Below are 15,124 nucleotides of genomic sequence, written 5' to 3'. Positions count from 1 at the left end.
GAGAGTCGGCAGGCCTGTCAGTGTAACTAGATTCATCACGTCTGTCGCACTGCAGCTCCGTTCACATGTAAACAGCACATCATATTATCCCGCGCTGACCCGAAATGTTCAGTCAGATGCAGAGAAGGTGTGCGTGTGATCGCAGCCGCTGTGAGCTCGTTCAGCACCGCGAGGCCGCGCTGCCTCCAGGGATCCTCAGTGTGAGAAGAGTGCGTGTTTTCAAAGACCTGCACGGAAACTGAGAGTGGGACTCGATGGTGTGTGGAGGCAAACAGCCGCGTGTCGCAGATTCTAGTTATTTATATTTCCCTGCAGCGAAAACGCTGCCGCTGAGGAAAAGTGCCGCTCTGTTTTTGACGATTCTGTCTGTTTCTGTTGAATCGGTTTGTTTCTTTTTAAAACGGTCTGCTTCGACCTTGATCTGTCTGTTTCTGCTGGTTTCGTTGGTTTTGAGTCTTTGTGATGGTTCACTCGTGTGTCCGTGTCTTCGTAGAGTCCAGAGAACAGGAACGGTTTCTCACTTACTTACTTTCATCTCTAGCAGACATCAAATCTGGTCGGGTATTTGTTATTTTCCATCCGTCTCTTATTTGGTCTTAGTCCTCAGCTGTCTCGTCTTTTCCGTCTCTTTCTGCCTGTCTTTGAACTTTTGGATTTTGAAAAATGAGCGGTGAAAAGGATAAAAGGCTTACGGAGAGTTTGGAGCGCTGAGAGTTGAGATATCACCACATGGTGAGTGTTTGACAGCAGATTCGACACTTTTTTAGATGTATTTCTGGCAGCTGATCTGTGAATCTCTGAGACCTTAATGAGTCTGTTGTTGAGTCTTTCAGATCTCGTCTCTCTGAATGTCTCTGAACTGGTTGCAGGTTGTTGTCAGACTGACAGAAAAGCATCTGTGGTCTGATGAAATTTAAACAGCTGAGATAAGAAAAGACATAATGTGAGATATCCTGTAATATACAGTGAATATCTGAATATGCTTCAGCTGGAACAACACTGTGAGGCGAAGGATTTTACACTTTACAAAGTCCTTTTTACATGTTGGAATAAAGTCATCAAATGCAGATCAAGTAATGATAATTCAAAGAGCATTTCAATAATATGAAGTCCAGCCGTCACAAACAAAGTCACTCGTTCATCGTGCAATTTAAGATTTATTAAAGACGTAAAAAAAAAAAAAGGAATGAGATCATGGAGCAGCCAAAAATGTGACTTTGCTTTTAGAGTAAAAGAAAAAGAGAAACGCCTGTGAAAAGTTTCAGTTTATTAGATTATAATTTTTATTTTAATATTATTTTTATTTTAAAGAATCTTTTTTTCTTTTTTTAACTGTCAGAAGCAAACCCACAAAATCCAGCCATTTCAAGTTTTACCCCCCAAATAAATAACAAACAGTCCCTAAGTTATTTTAAAATATCTGTACTCTGTTCTGAATTCATTACATTTTAATAATATATATTTAAAAAGCTGTTATATAGTCATGAAGAGGAAGTGATGAGGAGAATCTGTGGTGGTTTCAGAGAATGTTTGGTCTGTGTTTCATAGTGATGAAAAAGAACAGATAAGGAGTCGATGATTGTTCCTCAGAGTCCTTGAAAGGTCTTGAATAAGTCCTGGAAGTGTGTTGGTAAAAATGTGTATGAACCCTGAACTGATGGCTTTTTTGCTCAGGTGTTTTTTTAATGTTCAAAGTGAAAGACACACCTGCTGTGGACAGACGTTTCTACTGAGACACCGGACATTGTGTGTGAGGACATGAGGGCCTGTGGACGTCTCAGTTTGGGTTCGTCTCTGCAGGTGATTGACTGTACGGGAAGTGTTTCCTGAGGGACTGTGTGCATCAGAGGAGACGATGTTGGCGAAACGAGGAGCGCGGAGCAGCGAGCGTCACAGATTGGTTTGTAGATCGCAGCTGATTGAGTCAAACGGAGGCGAGATGGACTGTGACAGCAGCTAATTTCTTCATCAATAGTCTCCAGTCAGACGCTGAATGATTTCCCGCTTGCACGCCGTCAGAGATCGACCGCAGTGTCAAAGGTCCATCTGTGTGAGAGCCTTAAAGGAACAATCAACACGCTGATGGAAGACAATCAGGTGTGGACACAGAGGACGTGATAGGAGGACACGGAAGGATTAACACGAGGAGGAGGAGGAGATTGATGAACGAGTGAAACCGAGACAGTGATGCTGATGAGACGACAAGAAGACAATGAAGTCCTGATGAGGACGACGTGATGAAGAGACACAGAAAACAGCTCAAAACCAGCCGTCAAACGCGTTCTTACCAGTGCGTTCCAGGACTTTTCCAGGACTTCAAGGCCAATTTTAAGGCTGTACAATTTCTGAAACCACCATCAGTTCTACTCATAGGTTCTTTCACATGACCTTATAATATTAAAATATATTTTAATAAAAAGTAATGAATTCAGAACAGGATTAGAGCTGAATATTTAAATGTGACTTAGGGACTGTGTTATTTATGGGGGGTGCAGAAAGGGGCAGACATGGCTTTGGGGAGGGGTATTCAATTTAAAATGGCTGGATTTTAAACATTTTGGCCATTTTCTTTCCTTAAATAATTTTGAAAATTTTTAGAGAAAACTTTAGCAATTTAAAAAAAAAAAAAAAACGTTTTTAAGCAATTTTAAAGAAAATGTTTTGCAAATGTTTTGAGTTTGTTTTTTGTTTTTTTATGCAATTTTAAAGTTTGTCTTTTTGGCAGCTTGTTGTCTTTTTTGTTCAAAACTTTTTGGTGATTTTTTAGAGACATCATTTTGGTACTTGCATTTTTGTTTGTGGCGATTTTCCATCCATCCATCCATCCATCCATCCATCCATCCATCCATCCATCCATCCATCCATCCATCCATCTTCTTCCTCTTATCCGGGGTCGGGTCGCGGGGGCAGCAGCCTAAACAGGGAAGCCCAGACTTCCCTCTCCCCGGCCACTTCGTCCAGCTCTTCCCGGGGGACCCCGAGGCGTTCCCAGGCCATCTGAGAGACATGGTCTCTCCAGCGTGTCCTGGGTCTTCCCCGGGGCCTCCTACCGGTGGGACGTGCCCTGAACACCTCACCAGGGAGGCGTCCTGGAGGCATCCTAATTAGATGCCCGAGCCGCCTCATCTGGCTCTTCTCAACGGGGAGGAGCAGCGGCTCTACTCCGAGCTCCTCCCGGATGACCGAGCTTCGCACCCTATCTCTAAGAGAGAGCCCAGCCACCCTACGGAGGAAACTCATTTCGGCCGCTTGTACCCGCGATCTTGTTCTTTCGGTCACTACTCAAAGCTCGTGACCGTAGGTGAGGGTAGGAACGAAGATCGACCGGTAAATCGAGAGCTTTGCCTTTCGGCTCAGCTCCCTCTTCACCTCGACAGATCGGTGCAGAGTCCGCATCACTGCAGACGCCGCACCGATCCGCCTGTCGATCTCCTGTTTTTTGGTAGTGTTTTTTTTGGTGGCGATTTTGAAAAAAAAATATTGAGGCAATTTTTTCTTTTGTCTCTAAATTATAATTTTGTCTTTAAAATGACACCAGTTATCAGCCAAATTACTGTAAGAAGAGAAATTATTGTTGGATTTTTCTCCCATTGTCCTTGAACACATCAGTTGTTACTGTACAGGTTTGTCAAACAAAATTCCAACACTTTTCCAAAACTCTCAGGGCTATTACAAGGCCTGAAAATTGCTATTTGCATTGTCAGTGACTTTTCCAGGTTTTCCATGCCTGTGCAAACCCTGGAAATGTTTTTTGTGTGACGTTTGAAAGAAGGCGTGTGTCCACAAATCGTTATTGTTTTTTGGTCATTGTGTCAAAACTAATCTTTAATATGAAGAGGATCATTATTTTTTATCATTGTAAGATTTCCTGGAATTATTGCAGAGTTTCTGAGTCAAAGTATGAAGGTTTCACCTGACATTTACATATAATTAGACTCTGTTCTCTCGGTGAGCCGAACAGCTCCGCAGCACTTTGACAGCCGGTGTGCTGTGGGCGGTGAGGAGTGTCAGAGGAGGAGGAGGAGGAGGAGGAGGGGGTGCTTATATGGAGGAGGAAGAAAGGAGAAAATGAGGGGGGCAGATACAGGTGTTGGTGGCCTGGAGACAGCATGCTCTGTGGACATGACAGAGACAAGAGGACGGGGACAAAAAGGCAAAGTGTGGAGGAAATGGAGTGGGATTGTGTTAATAAAAAAGCAGAGGAGGAAAAAAAACCAAAACCTCTAAATCTCCTTCAGATCCGAAACTTCATGTCGATCTGATGTCATGAAACACGTCTGAAAAAAATTTCATGTCATCAGATGAAAACTGCAGCAGCACAAAGACTGTAACACACGGCTTCACGTCCTCTGCACAAAGAGAGATATTCTGTTTAACCCTTTGGGGCCCGCTTTATTATCACACACACTCGTATCACTATGCCCACAGAATGCTTTTCAGAGTAAGGCTTTAAAAAATATTAATAAGATTTTCTACTTTCATTGAGGCAATTTTTTTAACCATCAAATATTCATTGATTTTGTGATGATGATGATGGTGATGATGATGATGGTGATGATGATGATGATGATGGTGATGATGATGATGGTGATGATGATGATGATGATGGTGATGATGATGATGGTGATGATGATGATGATGATGATGGTGATGGTGATGATGATGATGATGATGATGGTGATGATGATGGTGATGATGGTGATGGTGATGATGGTGATGATGATGATGGTGATGATGGTGATGATGGTGATGGTGATGATGGTGATGATGATGGTGATGGTGATGATGGTGATGATGATGGTGATGATGGTGATGATGATGATGATGATGATGGTGATGATGATGATGATGGTGATGATGATGATGATGATGATGATGGTGATGATGATGGTGATGATGATGATGGTGATGATGATGATGATGATGGTGATGATGGTGATGATGATGGTGATGATGATGATGATGATGGTGATGATGATGATGATGATGATGATGATGATGATGATGATGATGATGATGATGATGATGATGATGGTGGTGATGATGGTGATGATGGTGATGATGATGATGATGGTGATGATGATGATGATGATGGTGATGATGATGATGATGGTGATGATGATGATGATGATGATGATGGTGATGATGATGATGATGGTGATGATGATGATGATGATGATGGTGATGATGATGATGATGATGATGATGATGATGATGATGATGATGATGGTGATGATGATGATGGTGATGATGATGATGATGGTGATGATGATGGTGATGATGGTGACGTCGTCCTACAGATTCGTGTTTTTTTTGTCTCCTTTGTGTTAACGCATGTCCCATGATGCACTGGGCCTATTGAAAAAGACGATACATGAACAAATGTTCTCTTGTTTCTGCTCGTATTCAGGATTTGTTCTTTTTTTGTTTGGACAAGCTGATTTTGGGGATTGGGAAAACATTTAGATTTCAGTGGCCTCGAATTAAAAAAATAGAAAAAAACAAAAAAAAAAACCCCAAAAATACAGCAAAAAAGAAGGAAGGATTTGAGAGCGACCGGCTGCAGCATCTTCAGAAAAAACCCTCAGAGCTGCAGGATCTGATGCAGAGGCGAGTCGAGCTCTGGAGTTCGACTAACTGACACGAGACACGTTACAAAACAGTTTGGCAACGTGTCCTCCCAGTCTCCACGTGTTTTCAGACGCAGCCACTTTCAGCTGTTTAAATTCTGACATCAGATGTTGTCTTGTCATTTTTATAACCCGTGTCTGCATAAAGACGAGGTCACTCTGGCCTCTCTGTGCTCGTGTTCACAGGATTTAAAGTCTTTATCAAACGGCATCGCGTTATTCACCGTGCCAAAACAGGCGGCAGGTCGCCACTGAAAGGGTTAAACTTCTGGCAGGTTTTTGTCTAAACTTCTCGAATCACAAACGACTCTGAGCAGCACATTAAAACAATTTAGTCCTCTGAAGACAGCAGAGGCTGTAAAACTGAGGATTTATGTGTTTGAATCAATATTTTTATGCTCAATATTCTTCACCCTCGCTGAGCTCGCAGTTCTCTGCTGTAACGATTTCTCTCTCCAAACTCCGGCTGTGTGAAAAGCTGTTTTTGTTATTCATAAAAAGAAATATTTCCACTCATAATCGACTGCAAAACACAGATTTTCAGTTTAACGCTGATGTTTTTGTAGAGAATCAGCGAGTTTAATCTGGTTCGACAGACACACAAAAGAGGGAAATAAAGAGACACAAAATGTTCAAAAAACAATCGACTTTTAATCTCCAGAGGTCGAACAAAAGAACATTTCGCACGTTAATCAGATGAGACAGGTGCGCTGCAGAGGGACAGATCCGCCCGAGGACTCCTGCACACTGTTTATATTGCAATATTACTTTATTTGCAACGTTTCGGTCTTAAACCTTCATCAGGCAAAAAACAAAACAAAACAAAAACCACCTTAATCTCATTAATCTCTGAAGGGAAATGAAGTCAATACAGCCAAATACATTCAAATACAACAAAACACGAAATACAACAACAGATTAAAAACAAACACACCAAATTACCCGAGACACACAAAACCACCAGAAAATACACAAAATCATTTCAGTGACAAAATTACTTCACAGAGACACAAAACAATAAAAAAAAGTATCATTGGAGTAATTATAATTCTTTTTTTGGACATTTTTCCTTCCCAAAAAATCTAGTCATTTCAGTCAGTCAGTCATTTTCTGTAACCGCTTGTCCTCGTCAGGGTCGCGGGGGGCTGGAGCCAATCCCAGCTGTCATCGGGCGGAAGGCGGGGTCACCCCGGACAGGTCGCCAGACCATCGCAGGGCCGACACATATAGACAGACAACCACACACGCTCACAGTCACACCTAAGGGCAATTTAGAGTCACCGATCAACCTGAGCTGCAGGTCTTTGGACTGTGGGAGGAAGCCGGAGACCCGGAGAGAACCCACACAGACACGGGAGAACACGCAAACTCTGCACAGAAGGGCCGCCGCCCGGACCGAACCCCGTTCCAACCGGGATTTGAACCAGGGACCCTCTTGCTGTGAGGCAACAGTGCTAACCACAAAGCCACCGTGCCCAAAAAATCTAAATCTACAAATTTCTAGCATTTTTTTTATTTTATTTTTGGAGCAATGATGCAAACACACCTGTAGCTGATTTCAGGCTCTGAAGGTTAAATTACTGTTAAAGTGTCTGAATGCAGCACAAGTGATGTTGATCCAGGTTTCAAAGGGTTAAACTCCAGACAGAGAAGAAGAAATGTTGAAACTGTAGTTTTATTGTTATTCTGACAGTTTGACAGTATGACGGCAGACGGCAAATATTCTTTTTTATTTTGTATATATTTATATTTTTATTGGTTTTTGGAAGCAAACAAACTTCCACACAACACAGCTGAAGGACAACAGTGAATAAACGTAAACCCACGTGTGTGTTACACACATATAAACAAACACATACAGACGTGAACATTAAACTGAAATTTACAACAAAAAAGAACAAACGTCTAAAATCCTCTTTTCTTTGTCTTGTAGCCGACCAGCGAAGAAGACCTCTGTCCCATCTGCTACGCTCACTCCATCTCCGCCATCTTCAAGCCCTGCTCACACAAGTCCTGCAAGTGAGTCCACACACACACACACACACAGCTCCCAACACACGCACACACACACACACACACACACACACACACACACACACACACACAGCTCCCCGCACACACACACACGCACACACACACACACACACACACAGCTCCCAACACACACACACACACACACACACACACACACACACACACACACACACACACACACACACACACACACACACACACACACACACACACACACACACACACCCACACACACACACACACACACAGCCCCAACACACACACACACACACACACACACACACACACACACACAGCTCCCAACACACACACACACACACACACACACACACGCACACACACACACACACACACACACACACACACACAGCTCCCCACACACACACACACACACACACACACACACAGCTCCCAACACACACACACACACACACACACACACACACACACACACACACACAGCTCCCAACACACACACACACACACACACATACACACAGCTCCCAGCACACACACACATGCACGCCCGCACGCACACATTTCATCTGCAGTGCTCTCCTTGATGCTCCTCCGTCCTCCTCGGTGCTCCTCCGTCCTCCTCGGTGCTCCTCCGTCGTCCTCAGTGCTCCTCGGTGCTTTTCTGTCCTCCTCGGTGCTCCTCCGTCCTCCTCGATGCTCCTGCAGAATCAGGAGGAGAAGGTTCACCTCTTTGATCGGCTCGGTGCTGAAGTGCGATGATGCTCACATATGTTCAAAGTGCGCTCGTCTTTCATGTCCCGCCTTTCATCAGCAGCAGCCTTAAATCCTTTTTACCAAAGTTTGCCCCGAAAAGATCAAAGTAAATAACAGTTTTTGAGCGGGTGCTGAATTACATGAAGACATTAATACGAACAGCTGAGAACTCAACAATTCATCGATAATCCATCAGTCACCTTAAATGTCACCTTTAGACCCAAAATAAACCTCATAATTAAGGTTGGACAGATTATCGACCTGGACGATTATCGGGGCCCATATTTGGCATTTTGCTGATTATCTGCGTTTTATTTTTATGATCGCTGATAAAAATCTATTTCTGGAAAAGTGCAAAGAAAGTGTCAGCGTGGAGGAGGAACTTAAACTTTGAGATCTGTGATCTTTGAAGTTCAGGTTTTATTCAACATTTGCTAAAAACATTCAAACTGCATTTTATTTTGTGCATGTTTATTATGAGCAGGGGTCGATAGATATTTGTTTTCAGGGCCGATACCGAGTTTTAAGTCCGTGATGTGCGTGAGGCCAGCTGATCAGACAGCAGGTGATGTGGGAGGGAAACACTGAATGGAGGAATATCTGAGCTGCCTCAGCTGATAGAAAGTTCCTGGTTTACATTAAATGTGACAAAACTGAATCTTACTTTATTACAGATCTTCTTTATGCGAGTTTTCAAGCCAAGCTTTGAATCTGTGTAACTCATATGATATTTGTTCTCAACAAACAACTTGCAGTCGTTCTCCTCAGATGAGAATATTTTGATTTACATCTACGTTATGTCATTTAAGGGAAAAAACAAAGTTCTTAAAATTCAAGTATCGACATCACTGATTTAGCCAAGATGAAACGTTAACTGTGACATTTTACTTGGTTGCAACCTCTTCTGCAGTTTTACTGTGAGGAAAAATGACACATTTCCACACAGAGACGGGAAGTCTTTAATGTACACGCTGAACAGGGCTGGGCCCAGTATACAGCCCTGCGGGACACCAGTTGACAGACCCATGTGTCCGTGGGTTTGGAATACATTGTAAAAAATAAATAAATAAATAAATAAATAATCACCAAAAACTTTTAAAGAAAAAATAAGGGAAAAAAAATCTTTCAAACTTTAAAAAATTGCCCAAAAAATGGCCAGAAGTTTTACTTGAAAAATTGCCAAAAATATTTAACAAACATATACCCCCTCCCCCCAAGTCACCTTAAAAAAATATTAAAAAAAAAAAAAAGAAAATTGCCATTTTTGAAACATGCTTTGGAAGGCATGTTTTCTTTGAAAATCGGCAGAAAAAAATAAAGCAAAACAGGGCTGTTTTAAGTTATATCTCACTCCCCTAAGTTCCTCCACAGTGCTCAAAAGCATATCTGACATGCCTCCCTGTTCTTGCCTGAATCGAAAAGTCAGACTTTTTCATTCAATTCATTTTGTTTATTTTTAACCAACCTGAGACCATGACTTCAAGCTAACTTCAGTCGTTTATTTGTGACTTTTAGCCGAATATTTAAATATTATATTTCAGACTCCATGACTTTTAGCTATTTCCAGTTTTTCCATGACTTTAAGCTATTTTAGCCAACTAATTTAACAGCTTGTGACCTTTAACTGTTTGAGCTGTTTACCCATGACTACTTTAACTTTAAGATGACAATTTCAACTTTTTATTCATGAATTTTAGCTCACTATTAAAACTGTTTATTTGTGACTTTAACCCCTTCAGCCCAGAACAAACTGACCTGATTTCTTTAAAAAACATGAGAGGAAGGCAACGAGCAACAAAAGACGAAATGACCCAAAACTTGAAGAAATTAGTAAAAGTACAAGAAAATTACCTAAAAATGAAGAAAACAACCAAAAGAGAAAAAACAAATGTGCTTTAAAATGTACAGTAATTTGAAGCATAATTTTAATCTGTAATTACAATAATTCTACTTTTAGTTTTAACCAAGTTTAAAAAAAAAAAAAAAAAAGTTCTTTAGGGTTCAAAAGGTTTAACCAAATTACTGGTGATAAAGCTGATGGTCCTTAACCCTTTGAAACCTGAGCAGATTTTCTTGATTTCTTTCAAAAGCAAGTGGAGAAGACACGAGCAACTTGACAGGGAATGGCCAAAAAGGAGTCACGAGAAAATGACCTGAAAACAAACAATATTAATAATAATAATAATAATAATAATAATAATGAATTATTGAATTAATGAACAAATAAAAACAATCAAAAACAAACAAAAAGACCTTCAAAAGAATTTAAAAATGTTTTTCTATAACATAATTTTAGATATATAGTTACATTTAGTTTTTGCAGTTTACAGGACATTTCTTGCAAAGTTGCTCACTGCCTTCTCCTCATGTTCTCCAATGAAATCAAACCTTTGTTGAAATGCTTGAAAAATGGGCCTGAATGCAGCACAAGAAAACTGATGTCACTCCAGGTGTTAAAGGGTTAAAAAAAGACATGAAGACACGTTCAAACACGTCTTCAGCGTGCATCAACGAAACATGCGTTTATGGAAATGCAGACAAAGTTAACAGCTGTAAACACAAATGTTTGCTGTTATAGAATAATAAATGTCTCTGCAGCGTCGTCTCTCTCAGACTTCAGCCTCGCAGCTGCGACGCCGCGTTCAGCTGAAGGCTTCATCGATCAGCTGACTCTCACACACACACACACACACACACACACACCTGCTGTCTCAGAATATATATGTACACAGGCTTTACTCCATATTTGAAGTATTTATACTGTGTGCGTACAGCAGTGTGAGTCAGCTGTTTGGTAAGTGCTGATTGAAGCTCTGTGGGCAGCAGAGCTCGCTTTAAACCTCGATACATATTTCATGTCGTCCTCGAGGCGCGCTTGATTTAGCTTCGCTGGCACGCCGACTCAGCAGTCGTACGGATCACTGATGGAGAGCGCCGTCACCACGAGGAGTTAACCTCACCGAGCAGCTGCAGGCTGAGCACCTGCAGGGCCAAACTCAGGCTACATTTTACCCATCACTCTGTCTGTCTGTCTCTCTGTCTCTGTCTGTCTGTCTCTTTGTCTGTTTGTCTGTCTGTCTGTCTCTCTGTCCGTCTCTCTGTCTCTGTCTGTCTGTCTCTTTGTCTGTTTGTCTGTCTGTCTGTCTCTCTGTCTGTCTGTCTGTCTGTCTGTCTGTCTCTCTGTCTGTTTGTCTGTCTGTGTCTATGTCCCTGTCTGTCTGTCTCTCTGTCTTTCTGTCTGTCTCTCTGTCTCTGTCTGTCTGTCTCTCTGTCTGTTTGTCTGTCTGTGTCTATGTCCCTGTCTGTCTGTCTCTCTGTCTTTCTGTCTGTCTCTCTGTCTCTGTCTGTCTTTCTCTCTGTCTTTCTGTCTGTCTCTTTGTCTCTGTCTGTCTCTCTGTTTTTCTGTCTCTTTGTCTCTGTATGTCTGTCTCTCTGACTTTCTGTCCGTCTCTCTGTCTCTGTTTATCTGAAAAAATTCGGCAAAAATATGTTCATCAAAAATCACCCAAAATAGTTTTTAAAAACCACCAAAATGTTTTCTTCAAAAATCAACAATAAAATAAAAACAACATCCAGCTATTGCAAATTGTCAGCAGCTTAAAATATTTTTTAATATTTGACATGTCTCCTTCTTCTTGCACCTCCCCCTCCCCTCTAATAAATAAAGAACAGTCCCTAAATTATATTAGATATTCAGCTCTAATCCTGCTCTGAATTCATCATTTTTTAAATAATATAGATTTCAAAAAGCTGTTATACAGTGATGGTACAGAACTTGTGAGGAGTATTCATGTCATTTCAGAGAATGTTTGGTCTTTAAAATTGACCAAAAGTCCTGGAAAAGTCCTGAAATAATTTTTGTTTGTGTGCAGAGCCTGCATCAATCAGCATCTGATGAACAACAAGGACTGTTTCTTCTGCAAAGCCACCATCACCGGGGTCGAAGACTACAACAAGCCCGCCACCTCCTAACACACACACACACACACACACACGCACGCACACACACACACACACACATACATGAACATGAATAATAGGGGACTATCTAAGTGTACTATCCAAGAGGGAACCTTTATTAGCAGTCATTTTAAAAATACAAAACTAGAATTGAAAATTTACTTTTGAGGTCTTCTTTCACAATATTACTGCAAATGTGATTTTTACAATTTTTTAAAGAAATTGCCAAGAGGGGACCTGAAGCCTTGAGCGACGTCTGCCTATCAAAGGGGGGACATCCATATACTGCAGTCAAACTGGTTTATCCTGGTTCTCTCACCTATAGAGTGCTTCTTTTTCACTAAAACTTCATTTGTATCTTTAAAAATGGGTATGTAAACTTTATTGCTTGCAATATATCAACATTTTTTGTGATAATAAATATTACAGAAATAATACTTGCCAAAGCAAAGTATATCTTTTAAAGAAGGCTCCCATAATCCTGTGAATTCAGTTTTATCTTACTATTTAGTGTTAATAACTTTATTGTTGTCTTTGTTTTATATATGTATATATATATATATATATATATATATATATATATATTTAGACCAGACCAATTGTAATTACCAATGTATCACCAAAATTCAGAAAAATAAATCTATAAACGAGTAACATTATACATAAAATGATCAGCAATATAATTACTTATTTTAATAAATAATGTATTTATTTTAATTAATTAATCACTATAAAATGATTTAACACAAGTCTGTGACTAGACCTTAAAGCTGTTTGCTTCCAAAAGAAAGAAATCAAACTGTGACATGACAGATGAGCTCAGGTCCAGAGAAGTCAGTGGCTGCTTGATTTTTGTTGAATCTGGCTTCACTTAGCATAGTAGAGTCTTAAATTGCATTTATAGATGCAGTGATGAACTGTGTTCACTGTCAGTGGTTTTCAGTGTCCCCTAAGCTCATTTTGTGATATCATGTTGGTATTTAATGCAGTGCAGCTTTTATGGGTCAAAGGTCATGGCCATTCATTTTGGTTTTTAGCCTTGTCCCTTTTATGCAGAGATTTCTCAAGGTTCTCTAAATCTTTCATGCTATTATGGCAGATAGTTAATGGATTTGAACAGCTTAAATATCTTGTTTTGTAATGTATTCCTTTGTGTTCACAATAGTTTTTCAGTGATGGATGAAACACCTGTGTTTGTTAGTGTATTTTAGCATTATCTAATCTAGACCCCATTCAAAGATGTTTGTTTTTAATGACTACAGTCTGTAACACATACTACACACACTGGCATGCAGCATTGTCACAGTGCACAGAGAGTGTGCATTAGTGAAAGGCACATAATAAATGTTACGATAAGTTCACAATGACACTAGCTTTTACAGGACTTTTACATTCCAGTATTGTAAACTGAAACTTTTCTTTAGCACTTAAAGTTTAACTGGTATGTTAGTGTTTTGATGGGCATTGAAATGGTGATGAGCCACCAACAACTCATCTCAAAACCATCACAACAGGATACACATCTAGAATGGGCCTTCATAAGTCGCTTCTGTTTGTACTCTTTGAACTTTGCACTCTAAAAAGAAAAAAAATGTCCACACTCCATTTCCTTTTTGTAAGAAAACTAAAAAGGAGTTTTAAATTAAAATTATGTAACATCAAACTTTGACTTGACCTTTAAAATTGTTCAATTTCCAAAATACTTACCTGACCAAGTTTTCACAAGTAGTGAATGTCAATCAAGTTTTCCAATATACTTGTGTTCTCAGTCTGTACTTAAAGAAATGCAACTTGTTTGTTGGTGCACATTACAGAAGAAGGTCCACCCTTGAGTAGGATATAATGACATGAGTCCACTGTTGGCTTGGTACATAATGTCACAAGTTCCTTCTTAGATAGCACAGAGTGACGTTCACACTCAACCATGTAAAGCACATACAAACATATTTAATAATACTTGTGAAAAAAATCTCATATGAATAATGTTGCATTTCTTCTTCAAATATGATTTGTTAGTATGTTTGTGTAACAGAATATAAAAGGCTCAACTTTAGTGGCTGGCTTAACCTTTTATGGCTTGATACTGTATTACTGGGAAATTATGCCCATTTCTAAAATACATACATATTATTTCTATGATCTAAGGCAGTCTAAAAACATTAGTAAACATGGGCAACTCGGCCCCATATCCAAAAACTGGAGTGCTTGTGATGTCATTTGATACAAAGTGTAGAGTTGCTCCATTGATATGAAATTGTGAAAGATTTTCTAGATGACACTGAGAACAGCCAGAACAATGTTATAAGTATGGGAACATTTTCTGTTACAGAACTGACAACACCAATATAATAAAGTTCATTTGGGTTTAAGGGATAACAAACATTCTGTTGGTCCCCAAAATTAGGCTCTCGATGAGCAGAAGGAGCAGCTCCAGACTTTATACTTCATGACATTACAAGTCTGAGACTTCTTTCTCTGTGTCTAGATCAGAGATATCACACATACTGGCTGATCCCTTGGCCATGGAAAAACATACTGGAATTCCTACTTTAGATGTTCACCTTTACAATGAAGGGTTTCCCAGAAAGGACCAAAAGCGATATAAAGGTCAGCAACAGTATTTGCTGATTAATCATAAAAATAGATTTATTATCAGACTTTTACTGGAAATTCCCATTAAGAGTTATTACAAGCACAGGATCTTTTTACAATGTATATGTGCAGCTTTCCAATTTATATGCATAAGAATGCATTTTCTTTGTCGATCA

The 15,124-nt window shown here is 40.0% G+C and overlaps 1 protein-coding gene across 5 annotated transcripts in view; it reads left to right on the top strand.

Annotated features, from left to right (window-relative positions):
* Positions 1-12,667, top strand: part of rnf123 (ring finger protein 123) — a 133,537-nt gene extending 120,870 nt beyond the window's left edge. For 2 of the 5 annotated variants that reach the window (XM_088071110.1, XM_088071115.1), the window contains exons 40-41: positions 7,564-7,649; positions 12,269-12,667. In XM_088071110.1, coding sequence (XP_087927236.1) covers positions 7,564-7,649; positions 12,269-12,368 — 186 coding nt within the window. In that variant the 3' untranslated portion in view covers positions 12,369-12,667. The remainder of the gene's footprint in view (positions 1-7,563; positions 7,650-12,268) is intronic. The other 3 variants (XM_088071121.1, XM_088071128.1, XM_088071131.1) reach the window with 2 other exon arrangements.
* Positions 12,668-15,124: the final 2,457 nt, after the last annotated feature.

Source organism: Plectropomus leopardus, chromosome 2 (genome assembly GCF_026936395.1).
Source record: "Plectropomus leopardus strain MGB_pleo_1.0 chromosome 2, ASM2693639v1, whole genome shotgun sequence".
In the NCBI taxonomy this organism is placed as follows: domain Eukaryota; kingdom Metazoa; phylum Chordata; class Actinopteri; order Perciformes; family Serranidae; genus Plectropomus; species Plectropomus leopardus.
This window is presented reverse-complemented; position numbering and strand designations above follow the sequence as displayed.